This window comes from Canis aureus, chromosome 1 (assembly GCF_053574225.1).
Source record: "Canis aureus isolate CA01 chromosome 1, VMU_Caureus_v.1.0, whole genome shotgun sequence".
Taxonomy (NCBI): Eukaryota; Metazoa; Chordata; class Mammalia; order Carnivora; family Canidae; genus Canis; species Canis aureus.
This window is the reverse complement of record NC_135611.1, coordinates 49,659,543-49,687,421: the sequence shown is the minus strand read 5'-3', so window position 1 is coordinate 49,687,421 and position 27,879 is coordinate 49,659,543. Positions and strand designations below refer to the sequence as shown.

Below are 27,879 nucleotides of genomic sequence, written 5' to 3'. Positions count from 1 at the left end.
TTAAAATAGAAACTTCCAGATTTCCATCATATCTACCAGTCTACCTGCATCGTCTTCACACACTCCCATCACTAAGGCCCACCCTTCCTGGTGCCCTGGCTGCCAGACCTGTCCCCTATTTGGGGACAGCACCCAGGTTTTGTGTTCTCTCTCTCTTTTCCTTCCTTCTCTCCCTTCACCCTGGATCACCAATCTTTCTCTGTGCTGGTTCACTCCCTTCAGCATACCAACCTTTTATAATAGATCCCACTTTTTACAACCCTCTCCCTTGACCCCACACACCAGTGCAGTATCCCCCCACTGCTCTGATCCCTTTACAGCAAACCCCAAACTTACTGTTTGCTCGTCCTATCATGCCCTCTCATTCCCTTAAAGCCAACTGGGCTTTCACCCACCTCTCCACCAAAACCTGTGGTATCCTCATCAAAGACCTCTGTGCTGCCAAATCCACTGGTCACTTAGTGTCGTGGTACTCGGTGCTCCACATGTGACACACCTGACCACTTTCTTCCTACAACCCTGCCTTCCCTGGGCTTCCAGGACATTGCGCTCTCTTGATTCTCATCCCATCTCCCTGGCAGCTCTTTGTCAGCTTCCCCTACAGGTTCCCAGCATCCTGCAGACCTCTGAGAACAGGGTTCCTCAGAATTTGCCTCCACCACTCCCTAAGGACTCACTCAAGTGCTTTCTAGCTATGCAACAGCAGCTCCCAAACTGACATTCCCAGGCTCGGACATTGCCCTCAACCCAAAGACACTGCTCTAGCTGCCCACCCAACCTCCCCACTCAGATGCTAGATGTAACCGAACATCAACATGGCTAAGCCAAACTCCTTGTCTTCCCCCTAAACTGGCTTTTCCCCCCCATCTCTGAAAACAGCAATTCCATTTGCAATGCAACTTCCAATTGCACAGACTAAACCCTGCACTCGTCTTTCTCACCTCATATCCCGGACACAATCGTCAGAAAATCCATCAGCTCCACCTTCAAAATATCCAACTCCGACTACTCTTCACCACACCCTTTGTTATAACCCTGGTCCAATTACTGTAACTTCTTACCCAGTCTATCAAAAAACCCAGCTTCCCCCTTTGGCCACCCCCACCCTATATCACTCCTCTGCTCAAAATCTTCCCAGGGCTCGCACCTCCCTAGGAATAGAAGCCAGAGTCATTGCAATGGCCTATGGGACCTGACACCCAGCTACATCACCTTCCCTCTGGTTCCCTCCTTCTGTTCCCTTGGACACTCATGTTTTTCCAGCCACAAGAGCCCCTCTACCATGTCCTAGCCCCACCAGCGTGCTCCCAGCCAGAGCACCTGATACAGGGTCCCCAATTTGACCCACTTCCTGCATGGTCTATGTTTTCACATCATCTTACAGAAAGGCCTTGGAAAAGTTTGTCCTGCCTTATAGAAGGGCCCTGCCCACAGCTCTTCCCTCCCTTGGTATCAACCAAAGGCGAACTGTACAGAGACAGAAAAGAGCTACGTGGCTTCTCACTTTGCTTGTGGTGAGGAACACATGTACAGCTCACAGCAGGTGAAGGAGTCTCAGAGAGACAACAAGGGTGACTCAGTGGAGATGCACCCTTGTCACTTCTAGGAATTCACTTCTTTGGCACTTCCAGTTTGGTGGTTTGGTTTTCTATTTTCAGACCAGGGGCAAACAGCAGGGAGCGTCGGGGGAAGTTTTTGGTTTTCGGTACAAAACACCATTTTACAACTGTGACTGGCTGCAGAGTGGAGAGAACCTACAGACAGCAACAACTGCATGTGACACACAACCAAAATCCAACAGTCCCCTGGCTCCTCGATGGGCTCTCTGCATGCACACATTACTGCAACACACACATGTGCATGAAGGATACTGACAGCGCTCGGGCACAAAGGCTCTGATTGAAAAGCCAGCTCCTGAACTTTCCTCCCAGGCCGCCCACTGGCAACCACATTTCAAAGGCCACCTTCCACTGTTCCCACATGCCACCATCTTTCCCTCCATTGGTTAAAATAAAACCAGGAGTAACACCTTCACGATCTAACTTCCTGCATCTCTCCTCGCCCTCTGTGAACCGAAATACTTGTCAGAATCCGCTCCCTCCATCCAAGGAAGCTACCCTCCATATGTTTGCTCAAGGACAGCTGCCCCAGCAGAGCTAAGAGCACACCAAAGCTAACAGAAAAACCCCACCAAAGGTCTCTAGCTGCTCTGAAAGGTAAGTTTCATGCTCCCGGGGACCGGAGCAACCAGCCTTTCCCCACCCCGCTGTGAAGGGCTGGCGCCCTGCCGCCCCCCTGCGCTGGCTAACATAGAGACGAAAATAGGCAGATGACACAGGGCTTCGGGCACCTCCAAATCCTCTCCAGCAGCAGCTGTCTAAGCTGAGCAGCACGGTGGAGCTGAGGAAGTACTTGCACATCCACCACCACCCCACCCCACCCCCGCCTTGCCTCCTGGCTCCCTGTTCCCACCTACGACAGACAGCCTGCAATCCAGCACCCATTCCCCCTTCCAGGGAAGCCCTGCGAGGGCAGAGAAGGGGCCCCTGCTGACCACTGACACCCATGCACAAGTCGGCTGGGGCTCCTTAACCCCTACAGGAGAGAAACAAGGAGGCTCTCTCTCTTTCCTTGGACCGTGGAACTGCTGCAGCCACCCCAGGAAGGAAGACAAGCCAAGAAAGCTGCAGGAAGGGGCCCAGGGCTGGCCTGACATATGGCATCTGGCATCCGCCCAAAGCCTCCACCTCCTATCATCAAACTCCTCCTTGTTTAAGGGAATTTGAGTTGGGCTTTCTGCAACTCACAACTGGAGGAATCCTGAAGGATGCATACCTCAGAACCACAGAATTTTGGATGCAAAATGGACCCCGAGAATCACACAGCCCAGTGGTTTCTAGACTTTTTCAAATGATGGAAACGTTTCTTTCTCAAAAGGACTCTTTGGGTGGAGTGCCAATGTATAAAGCGGCTAAAGAAGAAATGCTCTCTGGTTGAGGCAGAAGCCCCAAGGCACTAATAGAGAGCCCAGGGGGTACAGGATAACAGGCTAAAAATATCAGGAAGCTAACGCAGGAACTCTAACTTATAGACAAAAAGGAATCACCGCCACTGCCCCAGTAGATGAACATGAAGGGCGGGGCAGGCACTGAAATGCATTCTGATCCTCACACCACCCCTAGAAGCTTGACTAGCACCCTGGTTTGACACAAACAGAAATTAAGGCCTATCAGGACCAGTACCTGGCCTGAGACCTAATAACTAGTAAAGGGAGGGGTCCAAATTCAAACCCAAGACAGCCACTGCCCTCTCATGTGGAGGAAACTGAGATCCAGAGAAAGGAGATGTGCCACAGCCAACTCAACAACCCAGCTCTCCTGTGTCCAGCTGCAAGCAGGACACGTTGCACTTGGCCAGTTGTGATCAACACGGGCTTATCAGATATCTCTGGGCAGGCACAGGCTGGGAGGGGTGATACCTGGAAGGGCAGAAAAGTCTCGAGAGATTCGAGATTCACAGAGCAGGCTCGAGATGCATCAGCCAGAGGCCCGCCTTGCCCATCCCCCAGACTCCCCAGAAACCATTTAGAGCCAAGAGCCAACAACTGCTTCCAGCCCTACCCTGCACAGCTGCACTAGGACAGGCAACAAATGTCCAAAAGGAGACTTACCGCCAAGACCACAATCAAGAATCACCAGTTATCAAAAGGGCGCCAACGCCATGAAAACGAGGACAAACTCCCCCAACAAAAGAAACTGGGCCCAAGGAAAGAGAATTAATAGAGCAATCAGAGCCGAACTTTACAACCTATCTTACTAGGAATGATGAAAGCTGTGGCAGCCACAAAGATGGATTCACAGGCAGCTGTGAATATACATCAACTGGAGACCTCGCTGAAATCAAAATTAAAAAAAAAAAAAAAAAAAAAAAAACAGAAAAGTTTAAGAGCTATGAGCAACAGAATGGCTAAGCTGGGAATGGGAGACAAGGCATTCTTCTGGAACTCTAAGTGGTAGCCAGATACAAAGTATTAAAGACAAGTCAAGCAGGACAAAGAATAAGTTACAATGAAGAAAAGCTGAACAGAACAATTATAGAAACTTTGACCCAAATGAAGAACAGTTTTTCCAAACACAGAACACTCCCAATTTGACTAGGTGCTAGGCCACAAGGGAAATGTCAATAAATTCCACCATATTTACTAGCCACCACGGGTGGAAGGGATCCATTCTAGGGAAAAAATGATTCTAAAAAATTAGTGAGTTCAGAGAGTTGAAATAGTTAGAATTTAGGTCCTGAAACAAACTATTTAGAGCATAAAAATAAAAAACTATGTAACAAAGCTCTGAGTAGTACAGTCCTTAGAACAAAGAAACCTATAGCTTTAAATTTATCTCATATTATGTAAAATTATTTAAAATAAAAGATCTAAGCTTTTTGACAAAGTTACTAGGAGAGAGCAAGTTAACAAAATTGACAATACATGGTGATGGAGCTTGTGAACAAATGTAAAAAATCTTTAATAAAAATGATGAAGAAAAAAATGTACAAACATCAGAAGTTTTTAAAAATTTACCTAGAGATACAAAGAGTATTTTCAAAATTATAAGAGTAGCACACTACATATTTATACGTGAATGCAAAATTAAAATGACAATTTTCCAGAAAATATAGTTTTGGTTAAACTGGATCAAGAATAAATAGAAAATCTGACTAGATACATAAAAAAGCTAAAACTGAAACCATAATCAAAACAACTCCTCTACTGTACTCTACTTTCTCAAAGACTCCAGGCCCAGATAGTTTTACTGGTGAGTTCTACCAAAATTTAAGAAAGCGAAAACATCTATCTTACACAAAACTATTCCATGGCATATAAAATAGTAAAAGCTAATTATAATTAGCTCTTTCCACAAAGCAAACACTTCCTTGATGCTAAATTCAGCCAAGACCAGCATGGCAAAGAAAATTATAGTCCAATCTCACTTTTAAAAAAGCTATAAGTGGGCAGCCCAGGTGGCTCTGTGATTTAGCACCACCTCAGCCTGGAGACCCAGAATTGAGTCCCATGTCAGGCTCCCTGCATGGAGCCTGCTTCTCCCTCTGCCTGTGTGTGTGTGTGTGTGTGTGTGTGTGTGTGTCTTTCGTGAATAAATAAAATCTTCAAAAAAAAAAAAAAACTATAAGCATCCTACATAAAATATTAGTAAACATAACTAGATATATGCGTGGAAAAAGTAAACTTTCACCCTGTCCTCACATCATACATAAAAATTAACCCAAAAAATTGATCATAGGGCCAAACATAAAAGTTAAAACTACAAAACTTCTAGACAACCATAAAAGAAAATCTGTTTGAGCTTTGAGTCAATCAGTGCTTCTCAACAGGAGTTAATTTTGTCCACCAGGGGCCATTTAAAATGTCTGAAGTCATTTCTGTTGGTCATGACCAGGGTGGGGGCAAGGGGTTCCCTCCTGGCATCTAATGGGTAGAGGCCAGGGATGCTACTTAACATCCTCCATGCACAATGCAGTCCCCACAACTGAGAATTACCCAGGCTAAATGTCAATAGGGCTGAAATTGAGAAACCTTAACACAGGTAAATATTTCTTAAGCTACAAACACCAGGAACCACTAAAAGATAATAATAAATTGAAGTTCAGCAAAATTTTCAAGTATTTGTTGATCAAAGTATACATCAAGGAAATAAAAAGGCAAGCCAGGAACTGGGAAAAAATATTCATAGTACACATTACACATACCTACAAAAGGACTTGTACTCAGAAAACAGAGAGAGTCCTTAAAACTCATTAAGATGACCCTTCCCCCAGAAAAATTGGAGAGGGGAGTGGCAAAAGACTGGTTTTAACAGACATTACTGAAGACTGTCCAAATGGTCAATAAACACATGGAAGATGCTCATCATTAGACATTCCAACAAATGCACAAAAAAGATATTCAACGTCACGAAGTCAGGGATATGGAAATTAAGATGGCACTGAGGTACCACTACAAACCCACCAGAATGGCCAAAATTAAAAAGACTTGTAAGACCAAGTGTTAGCAAAGACGCAGAACTGAAAATCTTATCCTACTGATGGGAATGCACAATGGACATCCACTTCTGAATACATTTGACAGCCCCCATAGTTAAACACTCACCATTCAATGAACAATTCCACTCCTACGTATCTACTCAAGAAAAAAAGGAATGTACAAGTCCACGCAAAATCTTGTACGTAAGTACTCAAAAGCTTTATTCAAAAGAGCAAAAAACGAGTTAACATCTTAGATTATTTTTAGATCAAAGGGAAAACCAATAGGAAGATTACACTGTTTAAAATTAACAAACATAACGTGAGAAGGGTGTCATGGTTGCTGCTGTCATGGCCAGCACAATCTTCTTCCAACATGATGTTCCATTCCTGGGGTCTCCAATTCCAGCTTTGGCCTCTCCCACTGTTCCCTCTGCTTAAGAAATTATTGGAGAATAAATGAATCCTGCGTCACCTTGCCAGGATTAAAGATGAGGAGAACATAATAAGCATAAGTTCAGGCCTCTGTCCCTCAGTGGTCATGAGTTAGCTATAAGGAAGACACAAAGGATCCATAGGCATACCCAATCTCAGCTACTTCCACCTTCTCACACACCACAATGGCCGGTGCCATTACCAAGAGACAGATCCCGGTGGCTGGGAAAACAAAAAGGAAGAAAAGGGAAAGAGGAGGGGGTGGGGGGGAAGAAGAAAGAAGAAGAAAAGAAAGAGAAAGAACATTACCTGCAAAGTAATGAGCTACTTCCTGTCACTCAGTCCCAGTTCTGAGACTCTACAAAACCTCTGACCAACGCAATAGTTTTACATGCCGAGATCAAAATAAAGATGAGAACATCTGAATTATTTTTCTCAACTCCATCTTTTAAAAATCCTTCTATGTAACACTGATAAAAAACGTGAAATCCATTCAGGAATTCATTTTCTGGGAATTTATCAGGAACACTCTTCTAAGAATTAATGCATGAGATCTAATGTACCCATAATTAACAATTGTGGGCTTCTACACACACTTACTGTTGCAAGAAATGTACACACACAAATGGATGTGGTCCAGGTTTAACATGTGGCCCAAATTAAGCATATAAGCATTGTTCCTTCAGAAAAATCTCAGGGAAAAAAAAACCTCAGGAAAAAAAATCTCCTTAGAGACAGCAACTAAACCAACCTCAACTCCCAGCTGGCTTCATTATTCTCTTGTTCTCAATATAATAAAAACTTTCCAGCATTGGTACCCAAATGATTGGGGGGGAACTTGTTCTGAATAAATTATAAAGTACCCTACTTAGATCAAGCAGTCCAGTGCACTATTTTATAACTAGTACAAACTGTTAAGATCTCACTAATGATGTTAACATCTAAATAAAATGGAAACTCACCTACTACATAGGATGTAAAATGATATTTTCTGAGGCGTAAATCACACGGTGATAAGTAAAGCTACTGACCAGCAGAGAGCATCTTGGTGACTTTTGGTGACTCTGCATGGCCACTTGGCTTTCACTGCTCCAGCCCCACTGACCTCCAGACATCCCTCACCAGCACTAACACTCCTCCTTCCTCAGAACCTCGGTACCCGCCAGACCCACAGCCAGGCACAGTGGCCTCAGGAAACATGTTCCTTCTCCTAGCACCACCACCACCACCACCCCACCACCCTCCCCAACCCTCCCCAAGAAACGGCTGGTGACTAAGAATACACCAACTTCTGCGGCACACGTCTCACCCGGCACAGTCATCTGTATCTTAGAGAACAGACGACCGAGGTGCTCTAAGAAACAGTGTGCTAATAAGTGCTGCAGGGGGCCAGATACACTTAGGGAAAATCACCTTTTCTGTCCCTGCTTTTCAGTACACAACTCAGAGACCTGTGCTCTCCTCCATGTGCACAAATATAGTTAAAGCTACTGCTGAAATAGTTCTCTACTGTTTTCTTCACCCCTCCCAATAACTAACCACACCAGAAACCACACCCCTGCCACCTCCTTACCCCAGGAGAGAGCTGGCCCTTGGCTTTGCCCTCACCTGGTGACCTGCAGGCAGCAGGTCGACTGAAGCAGACTCGACTTCCCTCCAGTGGGTTCTAAGGGACCAAAGATGAAAAGTACCCTCTTTGGTTCTAGAAAGCTGGACTTGAGAGAAGTTGCTTCCTAGGATCCAACTCTATTATTGAGAGACAATGAAAATTTACCACCAGGGCTCCAATTAAGGCTGTGCAGTGTCTGGGCACTCCAAAGCTGTGGTGTGGATGACAGGTTTCTGGTGACTGCCCTGGGCACCAAACCACAATGAGCAAGACGATTCTCAATAGAAAAATATGTTCTGTATTACAAACAAGCAATTTACAAATATTTGGGATGTGATCCTTGGGTCTACAGGGGGTGTCTACCTGGGGTCTGCTGCCACTTGACCAAACTCCACAAACGTTAACACTTGTAAAGTCTACTTTTCATGCTCCTGGGAGAAGTGGGGTGGATCTGGGTGGGTTATTCACATTTCAGACAAATGGACTCTCAGAGATAGAATAAAAAGGCAGCTTAACACATCCTGCTTTGGTGATACTAAGTAGAACTTTTCCTACTGTATTTAAAAAATTATCAGCTCACATTCCTGTTCTTCAAATATATGCTAAAGAACTTTTAGCCAGTGTTACCTAATAAAAGAACACAGATTTTTTACATCCCCCCCCAACCAAAAAAAAAAAAAAAACTTAAGTATTTAAGCCAAGGTATTCATTTAAAATGGGAATAAATAGGAAAAATTTCATTTGGCGGAATATTGAGTTTAAAGTTGAGATTATGCACAGCTCTGGAGCAATCTCAATGCAAAACCGCAGAGTGCTGAGAGAGAAAAGAAATGTGTGCAAGCTCACCCCTGAATGGACTGGGAGATTTGCTGTCCTAAGGAAATCTGGCAGAAAGAGTAAAAGCGCCAACTTTAAAGATATTCTAAGATTGCAGAAGACACATTTGTCACACTAACAATGCATATCCCCCTAGAGCGCTCTCTAGCATTTTCGAGCTGAAAATACAAAGGCCATTTCCTACTGGACCCAGAGGCCATGTTCCACTCGCAAATGAGGTTAACAAATGCAGATTCAAATTCAAGACGCTGTGAGGACTCACGTAATGCGAAACTAAGCATCCCCCCCCCCCCATCAGCCACTAAATATGTGTCTGCCCTCGAAGCCAACTTTAACCCTAACTATTAAAAAATAAATTCCAATTTGCTAACAAGACCAAGATTTCGACACCACTAGCCCCGCTGAGCTAATTTCTCATGGATAGGGCTGGTCACATTAGCCATTATTCCAAACCTCCTTCCTTTGAATGTAAGCCACACCTCCACCTGGCAGAAATTGACCCCCTTTTTCTGTGTACCCTGCTCATTACTGTGTAGTATGTATCTTAGGGCAGCCAACTAACTATAAACTAATGTGCAGTAAATTCTCCAGCCTGCCATCCTCCCCTCTCCCCCCCAAAAAAGGGAAAAGAAATAAAGAACATGGACCTTGCAAGAAATTTCTATTGTGAGCTCAGCCTTATTCTCCTTAGAATAGTGGTATCTGCAAGTCCTAAACTCAGGGGTACGAATCAGACCATGTCTGATACAAAGGAAAAACTAAGAATCCCATAAACCCCACCAAAAGCTCAAAGTTCAGCTCAAAGCGGGCTCAACTTCATTCTGAGAAGTAACTTGCTAGCGCCGGTCCACTGGTCTTTCTGAACCCTTCATCCTGCTTCCTTTTTACCAAAGTTTAAAAAAAAAAATAGTATAAGTTGGATTTTCCATCATCCTAAACAGTCCACGAAAGGTTGGTCAGAAAATTCTCTGGTGGTTGGTGGTTCCCCAGCCGGGGGACTCCTATCCTCGCCAGCGCAGGGCACTCACAGCCCTCGATGGGACCCGCGATTATACAATCATGATTCCCAGAGCGAAAGCCTCCACTAGAATAATCCACCCTAGAGACAATGACATCATGTGAGCAACTAGACAGGAAGTTAGGCTCGGAGAAGTGGAGGGTAAAGTCTTGAGAGCCAACACAGGATGACCACCCTCCATTCCCGATCGGGGCGGAGGTGGCGGGGGGAGTCACCTTCTGCAGAAAAGCTACTTTAAAGAGAAAAATGGAAAACCTACAGGGAGGAAATCAATCAGCAAGTGACACCGACGCCCCCCAACTCTGAGGCCACTCGTGCGGCGTCCTCCGACACTGAGGGGCCTCGCCAAGGTCCCGCTGGTGGAACTCGGAGGAAAACGTGGAGTGGGAACAAAGCAAAGCTGTAGTTCCTGCGTCCTCCAACTTTGCCGGCGCCCCGCTGAGAGGGCACGAGCTGGCGGAGGGTGCCCGCAGCGTGCCACCGGCTGGGTCGGGGCGGCCGGCTGCTCGCACACAAAGCCGCCCCGGACTCAGTGACAGCCACAAGTGGCCGGGCAGCGCCCCCGCCCCCACCCCCCGGGCAGCGCCGGCCGGCACCGGGGCGGCGGGAACCCCGCGCCCCCCGCCCGCGCGCGCGCGACCCCTCGTCCCCCGTCCCTCGCCACCACGCGGGCAACTTTCCCTCGGGGCCAGCGGGACCCAGACCCGGACGGAGGGAGACTCGGGGGCCCAGCCCCTCCCCGGAGCGCCCCCGCCCCCCACCCAGCCCCGCCGCGCGCCCCGGGCACTGCGAGCGAAGCCTGCGCCCCGGCGGGGCCACCCACCTGCACAGCTCGGGGAAGTCGGCGCCCTGGGCCCGCGCGGCGCCCGGGGCCCCGACCAGCAGCAGCAGCTGCAGCAGGACCAGGGAGCGCAGCGGGCGGGCGGCGGGCGCGGGCCCCGGCCCCAGGTGGGCGCTCCGGCCGGCGGCGGCCCCCATCGCGCCCGGCCCGGGCTGCGCGGCGAGCGCGGAGCTAGCGGCGCGCGGCTGCCGGGGGCCGCGCCCGGGACATGGTCGCACCGCCAGGGCGGAGGCTGGGCTGCAGGCGAGGAGGAGGAGAGGAGCACGACAGGAGCGGGAGCGGAGCGGGAGCCCGAGGGGCGCGCGGCTCGGCTCGGCTGGGCTCGGCGGCGGCGGCGGCGGCGGCCCCGGAACCGCGTCACGTGACCGCGCCCGGCCCCGCCCCCGCCCCGCCCCGCCCCGCTCACATGACTCCCTTGTTCAGGTGATCCCCGCCCGCCCCGGCTCCGCCCAGGCCCGGTCACGTGAGCGCGGCACGCGCGGGGCAGGAAGCGGCGCGGCGGGGCGCGGGGCGCAGGTGCGTGGCCGGGGCCTGCGTGCCGGCGGCGGCCCTCGGCGGGGACCGGCGCACGCCCCGGGCGCGCTCTGGGGGCCCCGCAGCTCGGAGCCCCCGCAGCTCGGAGCCCCGCACCTCCGCCTCGACCGACGGCCGGGGTCGGCGAGGGGGGTCGGACCTTGGTGCCGCGCGGCGGATGCCGTCACGCGGCGGCGCGGCTGCGGGTCCGGCTGGCGGGGCCCGGCGCGGGGTCCCAGGGCTCGCCCCGAGCCTCTCCCGGCCGCCGCTGGGAGTGTCACTGGCCCCGGGCAGGAGGGCGGCTCCCCAGGTGGGGGCGGCGGAGGGAGGCAGGCGGGGGCGGCTGAGAGGCGAGTGCCCCTCGCGAGGCTCTGGGAATTCCTCTGTTCAAAGGTTCTCTCGAGCCCACCCCAGGTGAATGGCTCCGAGCCGGGCTCGGTGCGAAAGTAAGCGGACCTCCGAAGCCCGGGACCCCAAGCGTGCGCCTTGCCTTACAGCAACTAGCGCGACCCCGACCCCCGGCGGAGACCGCTCGTCTTCAAGGCTTACTCCGAGCCCGACGCCGCCGGCCCGCACTGACGCACCGGGCTGGGAACCGCGAGGCTGCACCCTCGTGACAGATGAGCCGCAGACTCAGAGATGTCGAGTGACTTACCCAGGGACACTCTGGGATGTGGCGAAGCTGGGGTTCAAACACAGACGCACGGGGATCCCCGGGTGGCGCCGCGGTTTGGCGCTGCCTGCAGCCCGGGGCGTGATCCTGGGGTCCCGGGGTCGAGTCCCGCGTCGGGCTCCCCGCATGGAGCCTGCTTCTCCCTCCGCCCGTGCCTCTCCCTCTCTGTGAGTCTCTCATGAATAAATAAAACCTTAAAATAAAAAGGAAGCAAATACATACATATGATTAGGACCCAATAGCAGCTGACATTTACTAAGCAGGTAATTATGTGCAAAGGAGCATTCTGGCGCTTTGGTGTAGCTCACTTAATTCTAACACGAGCCTGTAAAAAAACGGTACCTTTATTGCACCTACTTTACAGATAAGGAAACTGAGACAAGAGAGAGAGTAAATGACTTGCCAGTCATGCAGCTAGTAAGAAAAAGCCTGGGTGTGAGCCAAGTCAGGCAGTGCCCCGAGTCTCTGTCTTAGTCACCATGCTTTTGAAAGAGTAATATAACCCAAGAAAGGAAAAGGTTGTAGTGGCTCAGAGGAGGAGCTCGGGTGTCCAACGGTGGGTATCTAGAAAGGGTACGTATTTTGCAACTCCAGTGTTATAACTGACACAGCAAAGATCTTCAGGGGATACTGAAACCAGCAGGTGAAAAATCATTACAACTGGAATATTCACTTTGTCTCAAAGTATCACCCTCAAAGTGTATTTCCCGAATACAAGGGAAATATACCTTTACAATGGAAAGATCTGATAGATCCACCTTAGGTGATTAAAATTACTATCACCAACATGTGGAAAAACTAACATTTTATGCATCCTATAGTGACACAATGAAAAATACTGCTAAAGGTAATATTTAAAAGAGAGTATAATGATGACTCAGAGGCGGATGTAAAATGAACACGTGTTAAAGATGTTATTTAAATCATTAATTAACATAAGAACGAGTAGCATGTAACAATTGACTCGAAGGGGAATCCAAAGACAGAGTCCAACACATACATCAAGTAGTCAGGAATGCTGAAGTTAAATTGCCTAATAGATGGAGGGTTGGTCACTATCCATAAGTCAAAAATCAATTGCATTTCAACGGACATAATTTGCATTTCTAAAGACAAGAATCATAGATTATCAACAGTATTCTACAATTTCCAAAGCTGTAAAATAGCTCAAAGACCATGAAAGATACAAAACCCCATAGAATCAGCACAGCAGGGAGCATTAGATGGTGCTTAGCCTTCAGCTGAGGTTATTATTTATTTTTGGTCTATTTCAAAGTCTTCCATCATTTTCCCCTATAGTAAGCAATATCACTTGTATATTCTTCTCATCATGATGTTTAATTTAAATCAGAATAAAACCATTGAATCCAGTTATGAAGCATTCTATAAGAAAACTGAATTAGACAATTAAAATATGGCAATGCTCAGGGCCCCCGAGTGACTCTTGAGCATCGGACTCTTGGTGTTGGCTCAGGTCATGGTCTCGTGGGATCAAGCTTCAAGTTGGGCTCAGTGCTCCACGTGGAGTCTGCTTGAGATCCTCCCTCTCCCTCTCCTCCTGCCTCTCTCCCTGCTCATGCTCTAATTAATTAATTAATTAATTAAATCTTTTTTAAAAAGTCAATGCTCTGTAAGGCACCCCCCCCCCAAAAAAAGCAAGAGTACTATTCCAAATCAGGGTTACAAACAACACACTAAGGGCCAAATCTGGCCAGAGAGATCTTTTGTAAATAAAGTTTTATTGGAATGTAGTCATACCTATTTGTTTATGTATTGTCTACAGCTGCTACTAAATAAAAGACCTTGAAGTCACATTGTCATTTCCTGATCCTCACAACAATAAGCGAAGTAATCTGCTTTCCGGGGCAGGCAGGCGGGTGTGTGGGGCGGGGGGGGAGGACTGTACAGTAAATAGTATTATCAAATCAATGTTAAATTTTGGGAGATGAGATCATGATATTGTCATTTTGTAGGCAAACATCCTTGCTCTTACGTGATACATGCTGAATGTAAAGTATCATGATGTCAGCAACTTTCATATGGCTCTAAAAAGAAGGATATGTATAGAGAGAAAACAGGTATCAGGGTGCCTGAGTGGTTCAGTGGAGCATCTGATTCTTGGTTTTAGCTCAGGTCATGATCTCAAGGTGGTGAAATTGAGCCCCGCATTGGATGCTGGGCTGGGTATGGAGCCTGCTTGAGATTCTCTCTCTCCCTCTGTCCCTCCCCACAGCTCTCTTTCTTAAAAAAAAAAAAAAAAAAAAAAAAAAAAGGGGCATGTCAAAAATATTAACAATTGCCACATGTAGGTGAAGAGTGTATCAGTGCTCTTTACTATCCTTTCAGTTTTTCAGAAGCTTGACATTTTTCAAACATGAGTTGGGAAAGAGATCCCACCAGGGAAGAGACTGCTTCTGAGATGAGCCTGGAAGGAAGTTGGATGGGGTGAGGGGGGCACATGGATACAGAGAAAGGACATTGCAGACAGGACAACAGCAAGAGCAAGGCATAGGTAGAAAAAGACAGAAGCTGTATAATGAGCAAGACCTTTTCCTCGAGTGAGAAGCACATAGGAATAGAGAGAAGCTACTTTGGCCAAAGATTGTGCTAAATCCTGGCCTTATAAAATATAATCCTTCCCTCAAGTAGCCCATGACACAGTAGAGAAGATCATCCATTTTAATGTAAGTTTGGAAAAATTTTATTGGGTTCAGCTCCTACAGGATTTTAAATGGTCACTTAAGAAATTTAGATTCAATTGGATATAAAGTGAGGAACAATAATAGCTGACAAAAGTAATATCTATTGAAGACTCACTCTGTGCCAAAAACCATTTTGTATTATATCATTTACTCTTCATAGCATACCTATGAGATAGGTACTTTTATTACCCTCATTTAAAAGATGAGAAATTTAGACATAAAGAAATTAAATTCCTTGCCCAGGGTCGTGCAATTAGTCGTGCAATTAGAACTTCAGTGTAAGTTGTATGACCTGATATGAAAGTCCATGATTTTAACTCAGAAACTTCCCCCTCATTAAGAGGTTTGGAGCCTGAGAAAGAGATGGTCACGGTTAACCCTTCAGGAAAATCCATCTGGTTACAGGATGCCCTGGAAATGGCTTCTGTAAAAGTATCAAAATTAAGGTGACGAAGAGACGGTAGAAAGCCTTTTGTCCTTCCTCAAGAACTGTTTAACATTTGGCCAAGAGTAGAACTCAGGGCTTGTCACTATCCAGGGCACCTGGGTTCATTGTAACTACCCAGAGGGAGGGGGAATGGGGATAGAGGTGTGAGGTGGGTAGGGTTACCGTCTTCTTGTAGGCATTCTTTTCTGTGCTGGCAAAGCCCATCTTTCACTGAAGGCTTAAGACCCTGCATCTCAGCCATTCTTACAATCAGAGGGAGAGCATAAAACACAATTCTTAAGATGGAAATTAATGGGACGTCTCCAAAGACCTTCTGCAAAATATTTTCCTCTTCAATAAAAAGTGAGACCAAGAGGCAAATAAAACAAGATGAAATCAGAGATGGAGACAAACCAGAAGAGACTCTTAACCATAGGAAACAAGCTGAGGGCTGCTGGAAGGGAGGTGAGTGGAGGGAGGGTACATGATGTAATGAGCACTAGGTGTTATATACAACTGATGAATTATTGAACTCTACAACTGAAACTAATGTTACCTTATAACTTAACTAATTGAATTTAAATAAGTAAAAAATAAAATTAAAAATTGTTAAAGCGAGACAAAGGAGGAAATTCGCCACCTCTTTTTTTGGTGGATGGAACGCTCTCTGTTGAAGATACCTGTAGGTGCTATAGCCCTTTGTAACTCTGAGGGAAGATATGTCCAACACAGTGGGAGAACGATGGAAAACATCGGGATCTTTGATGACATTGACATTCAAGAAAACTCTGGAACTGGCCAGTATCTGATCATTTGCTTTGTGACACAATAAATAAATTTGCTTAAGCCATCTGTGTTAGTTAATCATTTATTGCCTCTCAGTTCCAAAGGCACCCTCTAATATATGTTCTGTGATAAAGGAATTTTTTTACAGTAGTCCTCCTTTAAAGGGAGCATGCTGTTAAGCTTTCTGAGTAGAAGGCACCCTGGAGGGATGCTGTGGGAGACAGGTTCTTCAGGCCTTTCCAGCACATCCATGACACTGGTTGCTGATTATCTGCCACCCTCCCCACACACACTCCAAAGGAGGACCTATTGCAACTGCAGACCAACTCCAGCCTTGCTAATCCAGAGAACTTCTCTACAATTCAGTCACCTGAATCTCACCTCCTATACAATCTGAACCCCTTCCAAGCCTGTCTTTCCCTGGGTCCTCTTCCTCAGCCCTAGTGTACCATATAGAGTTTCTTCCTATCTCATAGCTGCTCTTTTGTCACAGTTAATAATTTTCTATATTAGGGACCTCTGGGTGGCTCAGCAGTTGAGTGTCTGCCGTTGGTTCAGGTCATGATCCTGGAGTCCAGGGATCGAGTCCCATATCGGGCTCCCCACAGGGAGCCTGCCTTTCTCTCTGCCTATATCTCTGCTTCCCTCTTTGTGTCTCTCATGAATAAATAAATAAAACCTTTAACTAATAATATGTTTCTATATTAAACATCTCTGGGATCCCCGGGTGGCGCAGCGGGTTAACACCTGTCTTTGGCCCAGGGCCCGATCCTGGAGACCCGGGATCGAATCCCACGTCGGGCTCCCGGTGCATGGAGCCTGCTTCTCCCTCTGCCTATGTCTCTGCCTCTCTCTCTCTCTCTGTGACTATCATAAATAAATAAAAATTTTTTAAAAACATCTCTATTTCTGTCTTCTGATTGGACCCAGACTGCTATACCATATTTAGTTGGCCTTTGTATTGTAGCCAAAAATGTATCAACTGACCCAATGCAACACCTTAGCACCTCGCTGGATAGGACAGACAAAGATAGCATCAATGATGATTAAAATTTCTAGATGGGAAGATTGATGCTGCCAAGAACAGAAAGAGGGAACAGGAGAAGAGACATGAACTTGAGGAGAAAGAGGCTAAGTGCCTTTCTGTGCATGAGTGAGTGTGAGGCATACCCAGAGAAAGGTACCCTGACAAAGAGAAAGCTGACAGTACAATGCTGAACATGGACAAGAAGTTGGACCCAGAAGAAAGTATGGAGGAGACACTTGCAAAGAGAAGAGAGCTGGTGATGGGAGAGATAACTGGACATCAGCAAAGTAAGTGAACTCACCCAGGGAAAGAACAAAAAAGAGATTCTTGGCATATTAGAGATCTATTGAATGTAACAAATTACCCTCAAATGTGGTGACTTAAAATAACAATCATCATTTATTAATTCTCACAAGTTGTTATGGGTCAGGAATTCAGACAGAGCCCAGTAGGGATGGCTCCTTTCTGCTCCATGACTTCTGGCCCTCAGCTGGAAGATTCAAGGGTTCATGCTGGAGTCATCTGAACACTCATTCACCCCAACATCTGATGGTCAGTGCTGTCGACTGAGACTTTAGCTGGAGTGCCTGTGTGTGGCCTCCACATGTGGCCCGAGCTCCTTCAAATATGGTGGCTGGGCTCCAAGTCAAACAGAGAAAGAGAAAGGGGGAGAAGAGGGAGAGAGGTGGACTCAACTTGGAAGTCACATTAACACCAGTTTGGTCATGCGCAGTTGATCAGGGCAGTCACCAGACCCTGTCCAGTTTCAAGGGGAGGAATCCTAGACCCCCGTTCTCAGGGGGAGACTGTCAGTTACACCACAAGAAGAGAAAGTGGAATGAGATAAATATTAAGGAGTGGGCATCTCTGGAAAGGGCAATTTGCCACCCTTGGGAAGCACCATTATTCATGGGGGAAGAGAGAATACACCAGAAAAGGAATGGAGGTGTAGAAAGAGAACAGAGAGGAATCACAAGAGCCAAGAGGGAAGAGAAAGTTCCTGTGAAGTTCCACATGAGGTTGGTGTGGAGTTCAGTTATGAGAAGCACATACGAAAATGGAAGGTGGTGGGTGTGTTGTGGGCAACCTCTACTTTCAGGTTGGTGGTTGGAAAGTCAAGTCCTTAGATTAAAGACATCCATTCTTTAGGTTGTCCTACTAAGAAGCAAGACAACCTCATGGAAGTGAGGAGATGAGAGAACAGAAGTGCCCTTTTAAACAAACCATTCTCTGGCTGCCTTTCCTTTAGTTTGTAATGTTCCCTGCAATGAGAGTTAGGAGCTCATGAATAAATACAAACCGTCTGGGACACCTGTGTGGCTCAGCGGTTGAGCACCTGCCTTCAGCCCAGGCGTGATCCTGGAGACCCAGGATCGAGTCCCACGTCGGACTCCCCACATGGAACCTGCTTCTCCCTCTGTCTGTGTCTCTGCCTCTCTCTCTGTGTCTCTGATGAGTAAATACACAAAATCTTTTTTAAAAAATAAAATAAAAACAAACCATTGGATCCACATTAGCAAGACTCCACCTCCGTGCATTCTCTCACAGAACTAGAATGGGACCGAGGTGACTCTTTGGGCCACCATCTTTCTCTTCTCACTCTCCACAAAAGGTGTAATCCCAAGAGAAGACAGTAAAGTTAATTCAACAAACACATATTGAATATTGATGTTTTTCAATTGATAACTATATTCAGCCCTGGGGGAGCAAAGAAGGCACAGTCCGTGCCTCCAAGGACTCACAGATTTAAGAAGAGACACAAGTAAACAATTTCCCACTCAGCGTGATAAGTAGGGAAATACTTGCCTACAGGAAACCAAAGGAAACAGAGTTTCCTCTAAGTCTCACTGAACCAGGAGGAATCAGGGGGAGGCGGACCCACATACAAGAAGGGTGCCACGTGTAGGTTGGAGTTCTGCTGCCATGGGCCAAGGAACCACCAGAACCTGGAAGAGAGGTCTGGAGCCTTCAAAGGGAGCATGGCCTCACCAATACCTTAATCTGGGACTTGGGGCCTTCAGAAATTTCCGTTGCTCTAAGCCATCCAACTCCTTGTGATAGTTTATTGTGCAGCCCCAGAAAACTGATCTACCTGGAGAGGGTGATGAGGGTTCAGGTAAGGCAGCCACACTGAGGACAGAGAGCAGCAGGAAGTACTCATCAGATTCGGGGGCTCCTTATGGAGGTTGGAAGAGAGGAGTTAGGACAGCTCCCCAGTCTTGTAGGAGGACTGAGTATTTGTTGGCACCATCCATTGAAAAAGAGAAAATCCTCCCAGAACGCAAGCTCAGTGGCTGTGTTTTGCTCAGTGTGACTCCTAGTGTCCAGAACAGTAACAGCTCAGTACCTGGAGCAGATGGTTACTGAGTGAACGGGGAACCAAATGAAATAGGGAGAAGAGGAAAATTATCTGTTTTATGTCTATAACACATGCATAGACATTTTCAATGTTTCCCCACCAAGTTTTTAAAGTTCCATACAAATCCATTTTGTGTGCAGCCTTCTTTTCAGTGTTCTCTATTGTCCCCCTTTTTTAGCCCTCCTACCTACCATTCCCTCCTTTTCCCTCTTCCCTTCTGCTAAAGTGCAAATTTTCTAACCAAAGAAATCAGGGTCTATGATCCCCTAACGAAAGCATACTTAACAGATTCCACCACAGTGCTTGACCAAAGCAAGTGCTCCATAAAAGTTACCTATTCTGTTATCTAAATAGTGAACTTGTACTTCTCTGATAAACCTGAACATATCTTCTCTTTTTTTTCCTTCTTTTCACTTCATTTTATTTCTTACTTGCCTCCTTCTTTGTCCTTTATTTCATGGCTAATCCTTCATTCTGACCTGTGTACCCCATGTACCACCACTCTTTTGACCTAATATGGATGAAACATATTAGTTATCTACTGCAGCTTAATGAATCATCCCAAAACTTCACGACTCAAAATAACAATAGGTATTAATGTTCTCCCGTACTTCTGTGGGTGAGCAGGGCAGGGCTGGCTCAGCTCTCTCCTAAGATTGTCATCATCTGAAGGTCTGACTGAGGTGGCTCTGCCTCCAAGATGGCACTCACATGGATTGCAAGTTGGCGTGGCTGTTGGTTGGAAGTTCTAGTTCCCCACCATGGGGGCTTCTCCACAGGGCCCCTTGAGCATCCTCCCTGCACAGTGACTGGGTTTCCACCAGAGCAAGCAATGTGGGAAGCTAAGTTAGAGGTTGCAGCGCCCCTGTGGCAAAGCTTTAGAGCTGCACACTTTAACACTGCACAAAGACCAACCCTTATATAATATGGAAGGAAACTGTAGGAAAGCATAATGCCAGAAGGTGAAGGTGACTGGGGGCCATCTTGGAGATTGGCTACCATGGAAAGTCAGAGAGGAAGATGAGGAGGGGGTATTGAAATATAATAAGGAAAAAATAGATATCATAGTTGTGTCTTTTTTATGAATACTATATTTAGTCATTCACTGTTTTCCCTTCATCTAAAATTAATATGAATCAACATTTCATCTATGGGAAGTTATTTTTGAAAATCCTTAATTTTAACCCTATGGTCATTGAAAATTTTTAATCCTATTCCAGTTGGTGTTTCTGTATTCTTAAGTGGGTGTCAAGCTTATTTCGATGGATATTAAAATATCCCTTCAATTTTCTCATGCCCCAAACTATTCCTTTATTTATAGTAGCCTGTGAATTCATTCATTGTTTCTAGGAATTGCATTAGTCATTATTAACATATTTATTCATCAAGCCTATGTCAATGTTGCTGTGTATAAGAGGCTGAATTGGCACACATCACAAAAAAAATGCAAGCCTATCTCAAGAAATTCTTTCCTGGGGGTAGCAAGAGTTGGGCATATGGGTTAGAATCTAGCCTCTGTGTCTTGTTAGCTCTTTGACTTCAGACAGGTCATTTAACCTCAACTCCACTTCCTTCATTTAGAACAAGGGCCAGTATTTTAGGTTTTGTGAACCACATGGTCTCTAACACAACTATTCAACACAATTTTGCAGCATAAAAGCAGCTGTAAATATGAGCAAATGAGCATGGTTATGTTCCAATAAAACTTTATTTACAAAGACAGGTAGTTAGCCAGATTTGCTTCAAGGACTATAGTCTGCCAACCCCCAATCTAGAAAACAAACACATGAAAAAAAAGTTATAGTTGAGTGCTGGATACCTATTATATCCCAGATGATTAATTTAAGTCGATCTAAGATGTTGATCCCTTGGGCCATATTAGCTCAGAAATGGGCATGCCCAAGCCATTCTGTGCCAGTGAAACATGAGGAGAAGATTACTGGAAGTTTCAGGGCAATCAACAACCTTGCTCTTAGAGAAATCCTGAAAAAAAAAAAAAAAGAAATGTTGAAAAATCCTGCTGCACAAGGATAGCCTCTCGGTACCCAAATCATGGACAAGAAACTACAAGCTGAATTGCCACTAACAGCTTTAGGAACAATTGTACAATGTGGATGGCAGAGAGAAGCCTTTATCTAGACTTCCTTTCATAGAACTAAAGAAATTTCCAACTTCTGGGACCTTCTGGGAACTTCACCCTTCTGGGTGGCTCAGTAGTTGAGCATCTGCCTTTGGCTCAGGTCGCGATCCCCGGGTCCTGGGATCAAGTCCTGCATCAGGCTCCCCAGGGAGCCTGCTTCTTCCTCTGCCTGTGTCTCTGCCCCTCTCTCTCTCTCTCTCTCTCTCTCTCTCTCTCTGTGTGTGTGTGTCTCACAAATAAATAAAATCTTTGAAAAAAAAAATTTCCAACCTCTCCTTATAAACTCTGGGTTGGATCATCTGTTATTTCAGCTAAAGTCATCCTAAGTGGAAACCTCATCAAGTATACTTATGAAATCTAAGTGGGACAGATGTGTGTGCCTGTGGCATGTAAGTTTAAATTCTAACATATGAATGTTGCTAATATTGAAATAATTGCCAAGAACCCCTCCCCCAATCATCATTGGGTCTCAGTCATGTTGACTGTATACACATGACTTTGAGACCCGTATTCCATTGAAAAGCCCTTCATTTCTCTTCAATAATAATAATAATAATAAAAAAAACCCTGCAAACTATTACTTCTCTTAGATTGAGATTCCCAACCCACATAAGAAAAAACTTAGTGGAAAGAAACCAACAATAATTATTAGCTTGTCAAAGTGATGAAGTAGTGGCATCCTGACGACAACCACAGGGGCTGGTGAAGGTGCTTACAAAGCAGTCTTTCCTTCTGTCTCTCTTTCTCCCCACCCCCCCCCCTTCCTTTTCTGGAAAGTAGCAATGCAGAAACTTGAGTTTGAGGGATGTCAGACTGGAGTGAACAATTCGTCTTCTTTGGCTATCCAACTTTGTCCCTAAGTAGATTCTTACATACTAGATGTTACTAGTCCTCATAAATATTATCTCATATCAAAAAAGTATAACCAGGGATTTGTGGTTATTTGTTAAAATAAAAAATGCCGAGTACCTTAAAGAGTGAAAACAGTCTTATTCTCTCTCCTTCCCTCTGGAGAGATTTAGCACAACCAGCAGTATGTTTTTTCTATTGCTTTTTTTATCTTTCCATGATGACCCAGTTTTGTGATGATTTGAAAATGTATAACAAGGAAATAAATATATCCAATATAACATTTCATAACCTGTGCTGCATGTGACTATGTCACAGGTACGGTATACCAGAGGTGGTCAATAAGTTGCTGTTCTAATTTACCAAGTACCAAGGACGTCTGAAGAACGGTACTGAGTGCTTGACAGTCATTAACCTTTATCGCAACCTTGTAAGGCATTATTATCTGCATCTTACATGTGAGGAAACTGAGGTTCCCAAGAGGGTAAGGAAACTTGCCCAAGGCTGTAGAACAAGAAAGTGGGGGACCTGGAGGTGGATACACACCTGGAGGATTACAAAGGGTATTTGGGGAAAACAACTCAACTCAGAAAGCTTGAAAATTGTGAGTCTGCCAGAAACTCATGTTATGCAGGGCTCCTGGCTGAGACCACTCCAAGGGTGGGCGTGCCACATTGGGCGGCAGGACTCTGGAGACGCAAATACTGAACATGAGTGAGAAAGGAGGCAAGCTGCCCAGGGGGAGTCTGGTGGGCTGGGCTCTCCCTGCTGTGCCACAGACCTCAAACCCAAGAAGCTCTGTACCAGGCTCAAATTCACATGTGACAGAACCTGAACGCCAGCTGAAGGCTAGCTCCTGACTCTTATCCCATTCCTTTTTCTGTTAAAAACAAAAACAAACCCCAACAAAACAAAAACCCAAAAGCAAAACAACAAAACACCTTCCCTTTATTAAGCCCTGCACAAAACTCTCCTTTCTCCCTGTGCCTTGGTCGACCCCTCTGGGCCCCCTGGCATCCCCACTCTGAATGCCAAGAACGCTCCTCTCGTTTGGCATTTGCCATAACTAATTAACTTGTATCGTTCGTTAACCTTCCATTAATGTGCATTTATTTTGGCAAACTCAAAGACAGGAGCTGTATTTTATGATTGTGTGTGTGTGTGCCCACTGCTAAAAAACAAAACTCGGGGATCCCTGGGTGGCTCAGCGGTTTCGCGCCTGCCTTTGGCCCAGGGCGCGATCCTGGAGTCCCGGGATCGAGTCCCGCATCGGGCTCCCAGCATGGAGCCTGTTTCTCCCTCTGCCTGTGTCTCTGTCTCTGTCTCTCTCTCTCATAAATAAATAAAAATAAATCTTTAAAAAAAAAAAAAAAACTCAGTTGAGTGAGTTTAAAGATCTAACTGGCTTTATTCAATATTCATGACTAGGGGAACATCTCATGAGGAGTAGAAAAGAGCTCTGAGGAGCTCTTTAAGGAAGATGGAAGGATTTTATAGGCAGGAAGGGGAGTGGGACAAGGAGATTATCAGCAGAAAGAAAGGATCATTTCAGTCAAGGTCACCTTCCCTTAGGGGCAAGGGGAAGGGGTCTTATCAGGCAGATGACCTCCCTAGTGCTGAACCAGAAATTTCAGATCGATTGGTTTAAAATCCACTCCTGGGAGAGGTTGAAACTGCAATTAAGGCTTGGTTTTCTGTCCTGGGACAAGTGACTTCACCTTGGGCCTGTTATTTTATTTTATTATTTTACTTTATTTTATTATTTTATTTTATTATTTTATTTTATTTTATTGACGGTGCATATTTTTTTGTGCCTCTCACAGGATCTAGCACAATGCCAAGCACACAATACTCACCGGATGTTGGACTGATGTAACAATAGAGATGGACGGGGACATGTGTCTACATGTGCCAACCTTTTCCCACAGACCCTTGAGTGCACAGAGCTGTTTATGAGATACAATATGGTTCTGTGGGTAAGCACCTGGACTTTCAAAAAGGCAGCCTGGGTTTGAAATCCTGCCCTCCTACATTCTAGCTGGGCCATCTGGATGATTTACTTCTCCAACTCCTATTTCTTAATCTGTAAAATACGAGTAATAATAAATAGCTGTAAAGTGCCCAGCACTGTCCTCAACACACAGAGAGCAGTTGACAAAGAACTTCCATATGCTCCATACCCATTAAGTGCTCAATAAATGGTATATGTTGTCGATGCAAATTGAACACACCTTTTAGAATCTCTACAAGTAAGAAAGAGAGTTTTATTCGAGCCCAAGTTAGGACAACTGCCTGGGAACATGCTCTTCACAGAGAAGAAGGTGCTCCAGAGAATGAACAGTTTTTACAGGGTTATATACTTTTTACATCTTGTAACAGTTCTAAAGATTATAGATGAGCATATAGGCAGGAATCACAAGTTTTATTGTAAAGGAATGCAGGGAGTAGGAGCGTTGGTCCATATGTCAAGGACAAGATGGTTTTCCTCTCGACAGCTCATTCACAAAGCAGACGTACAGTGCATGCACGGCAGCCATAAATCAGGCTTTTGGTTTAAACAAAATTTATACACAGTCCTGTTGACTTAGAAAGAAATCTAAACTGGCTCCCCTCATACATCAGGCCTTCAGAGAATGTTTCTCTCATCAGTGTCTTGTGACAGTTTTTAAATATCAGTGACCGAAACATTTGTTGAATGCACATAAAAAAGTAGACTAAGGGACGCCTGGGTGGCTCAGCAGTTGAGCGTCTGCCTTAGCTCAGGGCGTGATCCCAGGGTCTGGGATCAAGTCCCGCATGGGGCTCTTTGCGGGGAGCCTGCTTCTCCCTCTGCCTGTGTCTCTGCCTCTCTCTCTCTGTGTCTCTCATGAATAAATAAATAAAATCTTAAAAAAAAAAAATTCCTCCACGCAGAAACATCTTTAAAAAAAATCTTTTTTTTAAAAAAAAGTACACTAAGAATTAGTAGAAATAAAGTTGGCATTCAACTTTGCTGCTAACTGGCTGCAAACCTGTTCTGGGGAACATATTTTTAACCCCTGTAAAATGAGGATCTTCTTTTCCACCTTGTGCTGCACCCTCTTCTTCAGGCTATAGATCGAAAACTAAACAACACTAATTGAGTATCCCCTGAACACAGAATTCAGTTCTTCAGTGGTCTCCAGAGGGGTGCATTTCTCTATATCAGAGGTTCTCAAAGTGTGGACCAGAGACCCTTTCAACGTGTCTGGGAAGTCAAAGCTATTTTTATAAAAATAAGATGCGCTTTTGCCTTTTTCACTTGTAAAGTATTACTTTCCAAAGGATACCTGAGGTGTGATGATGTATCTGTCTCAGCTGATGGCGAGAGAGTTTGGGGATTCCTGTGTTTTTTAATTTTCTCAGTGTTAATTTTGAATATGATAAATATCTGGGGTGCCTGGGTGGCTCAGGCAGTTAAGTGCCTGACTCTTGGTTTTGGCTCAGATCATGATATCAGGGTTGTGAGATCAAGCCCTGCATTGGACTCCGTGCTCAGTGCAGGGTCTGCTGGAGATTGTCTCTCCTCCTCCCTCTGCCCCTCTTGCTTGTGCCCTTTCTCTAAAATAAATTTTTAAAATCTTTAAAAAATTGAATATGGAAAATATCAGTAGATAGAATCCACATTTAAAAAAGAAACAATGGGGGCAGCCCAAGTGGCTCAGCGGTTTAGCACCGCCTTCAGCCCAGGATGTGATCCTGGAGCCCCCGGATCGAGTCCCATGTCGGGCTTCCTGCATGGAGCCTGCTTCTCCCTCTGCCTGTGTCTCTGCCTCTCTCTCTCTCTGTTTCTTTCATGAATAAATAAATAAAATCTTTAAAAAATAAAATAAAATAAAATAAAATAAAATTAAATTAAATTAAATTAAATTAAATTAAAAAAAAAAAGAAACAATGTTGGGACCCCCCAGTACTTTTTAAGAGTGAGTCCCACCCAATACCAAAAGGTTTAGGAACCTGGGATCTAGATGCTTCTGTGTTACCTTTGCAAGTGCACCAGGTAACTTTGCCTTACACGCATTCATCCCCAAGTCATCCACTATCTTCATCCTCTTCGTTATAAAGCCATGTAAGCAGTGGTAAGGATGCCCTTTGATTTGAGGATACATTTTTCTGATGGGTCCGTTTCAGTAAGCCTTGTCAGCATTTCTGTTGAAAATTATGTTGATGATTACGGGCCTACAGACACTCATGGAAGAGTCGATCTTCCTTTTAGGTTAAGAAAAATGTCCAGCAACAGGCCACTACTCATGAAAATGGTCCCTGCAAACCAGCTGTTTCTAACTGTCCCATTGCTTCTCATTTCATTTTCCACCTTGAGCGCTGGGCTTTGCTTTCAAACAATTCTATTCCAGAATTTGTGAAATGGCCCCATTGAGCGGTCCTTACAATGATTTTCTGTTTCCCAAGAGTATGCTTTTAAGGGTCGTGGTTACAGGAGTTAGAAAAGGCTGGGTGGGGTGAGCTAATTATATATAAATTATTGCTTCACGTTTTCCTGTCCCACAGACTCAGTGCAGATGGGAAGATTGTCCACACAGCAGGGGCAGATCTGCCACCAAAGAGACAGGAAATCTTGGCGGGAGGCATACAACCTCCACGGGTGTGTCTCATTGACCTTGGCATCCCTCCAGCAGAGCTTTCCTTTTTGGTAAACGAGGGAGACAGCTTGCGTGGGCTCTGCCAAGGCTAATCGGACTCTGGTTTTCCCGAGCTCTGGAACTCGCTGGCTTTAGGCTTAAGGGAGAAACGAGACGCCTCTTGAGAAACAGCAGCAAATGCACATTCCCCCTTAATCACACAGGCTTCGTCAACGGTCTAATCTCTCACAAACAGGACCTTCCTGGAGGTATCCGCTCAGGAGATGTCTATTCTGGAGACAAAATAAATCCTGAATGTGTTTACAAGAGACATCTGCTTTCTTTGGCTAGTTGTTGCCATTAAATCAAAATGTATATGGAATTTACAGCCCTTGGCAGAACAAGGATATAATCAAGGTTGAAAGGTTGAGAAGGTTGACAGACTGAAAGAGAATTTATAAATTCCACAAATGGGTAGGACCCGTCTCCAAGGGTCCTGGAAATAATGAAATAAGGTCCCTGACTTAGAAGCACCACAATATGGCAGGCTCTCCAGACGCAAAACAAATCGGCCACCCCCGCCCAGCTACCATCCTCACCAGCCTCCTTGACTGGCCTTTCTCCGTCCTCCGCTTGCTAGGCGTCCGCCACTGGGAAATTTTAGAATGTTTAGAACATTCCAGAATCAGATTTCAAAGCCCTTGCCAGTCCCATCCCCACCTGAAATTCTTTCCCTTGTGACTTGGGGCCCCTCCTCCCCGCCCTTGGGCCTGAGTCACCCACTTCAGACCAGGAACAGTGTGTAAATACTTGGCTGCTAGGCCCCAGAGCCAACGGCCTCTGGATTCAGATGCAGATTTACAGAGCTGTTTTTTTTGGTTCCCAGAGCTGAGAGAAAATACGCTGGGGCCTCAGAAGCAGAGGGGGAAGGGGAGGGTCCCTGGGACAAAGCCTGGAGGGGGCTTGTCTGAAAGAGATGGAACCACCAGTCCCTGGCTGTGCTTCGCAGACAACCACCAGTCTCCTGCC

General features: G+C 45.8%; 1 protein-coding gene and 2 long non-coding RNA genes across 3 annotated transcripts in view; 1 reads left to right on the top strand and 2 right to left on the bottom strand.

Annotated features, from left to right (window-relative positions):
* IGF2R (insulin like growth factor 2 receptor) overlaps window positions 1–10,928 on the bottom strand; it is a 99,459-nt gene extending 88,531 nt beyond the window's left edge. The window contains exon 1 of the mRNA XM_077899126.1: window positions 10,759–10,928. Within this exon, the coding sequence (XP_077755252.1) occupies window positions 10,759–10,913 (155 nt within the window). The 5' untranslated portion in view covers window positions 10,914–10,928. The remainder of the gene's footprint in view (window positions 1–10,758) is intronic.
* On the bottom strand, window positions 6,233–10,438 carry LOC144314692 (uncharacterized). The gene is made up of 2 exons (XR_013380550.1): window positions 8,080–10,438; window positions 6,233–6,693 (listed from the first exon to the last, which is right to left on the bottom strand). It is a non-coding gene; the product is annotated as an uncharacterized LOC144314692 (long non-coding RNA).
* A 296-nt stretch (window positions 10,929–11,224) lies between the features above and the next one.
* LOC144314694 (uncharacterized) lies at window positions 11,225–12,177 on the top strand. Its single transcript, XR_013380551.1, has 2 exons — window positions 11,225–11,292; window positions 11,683–12,177. It is a non-coding gene; the product is annotated as an uncharacterized LOC144314694 (long non-coding RNA).
* Window positions 12,178–27,879: the final 15,702 nt, after the last annotated feature.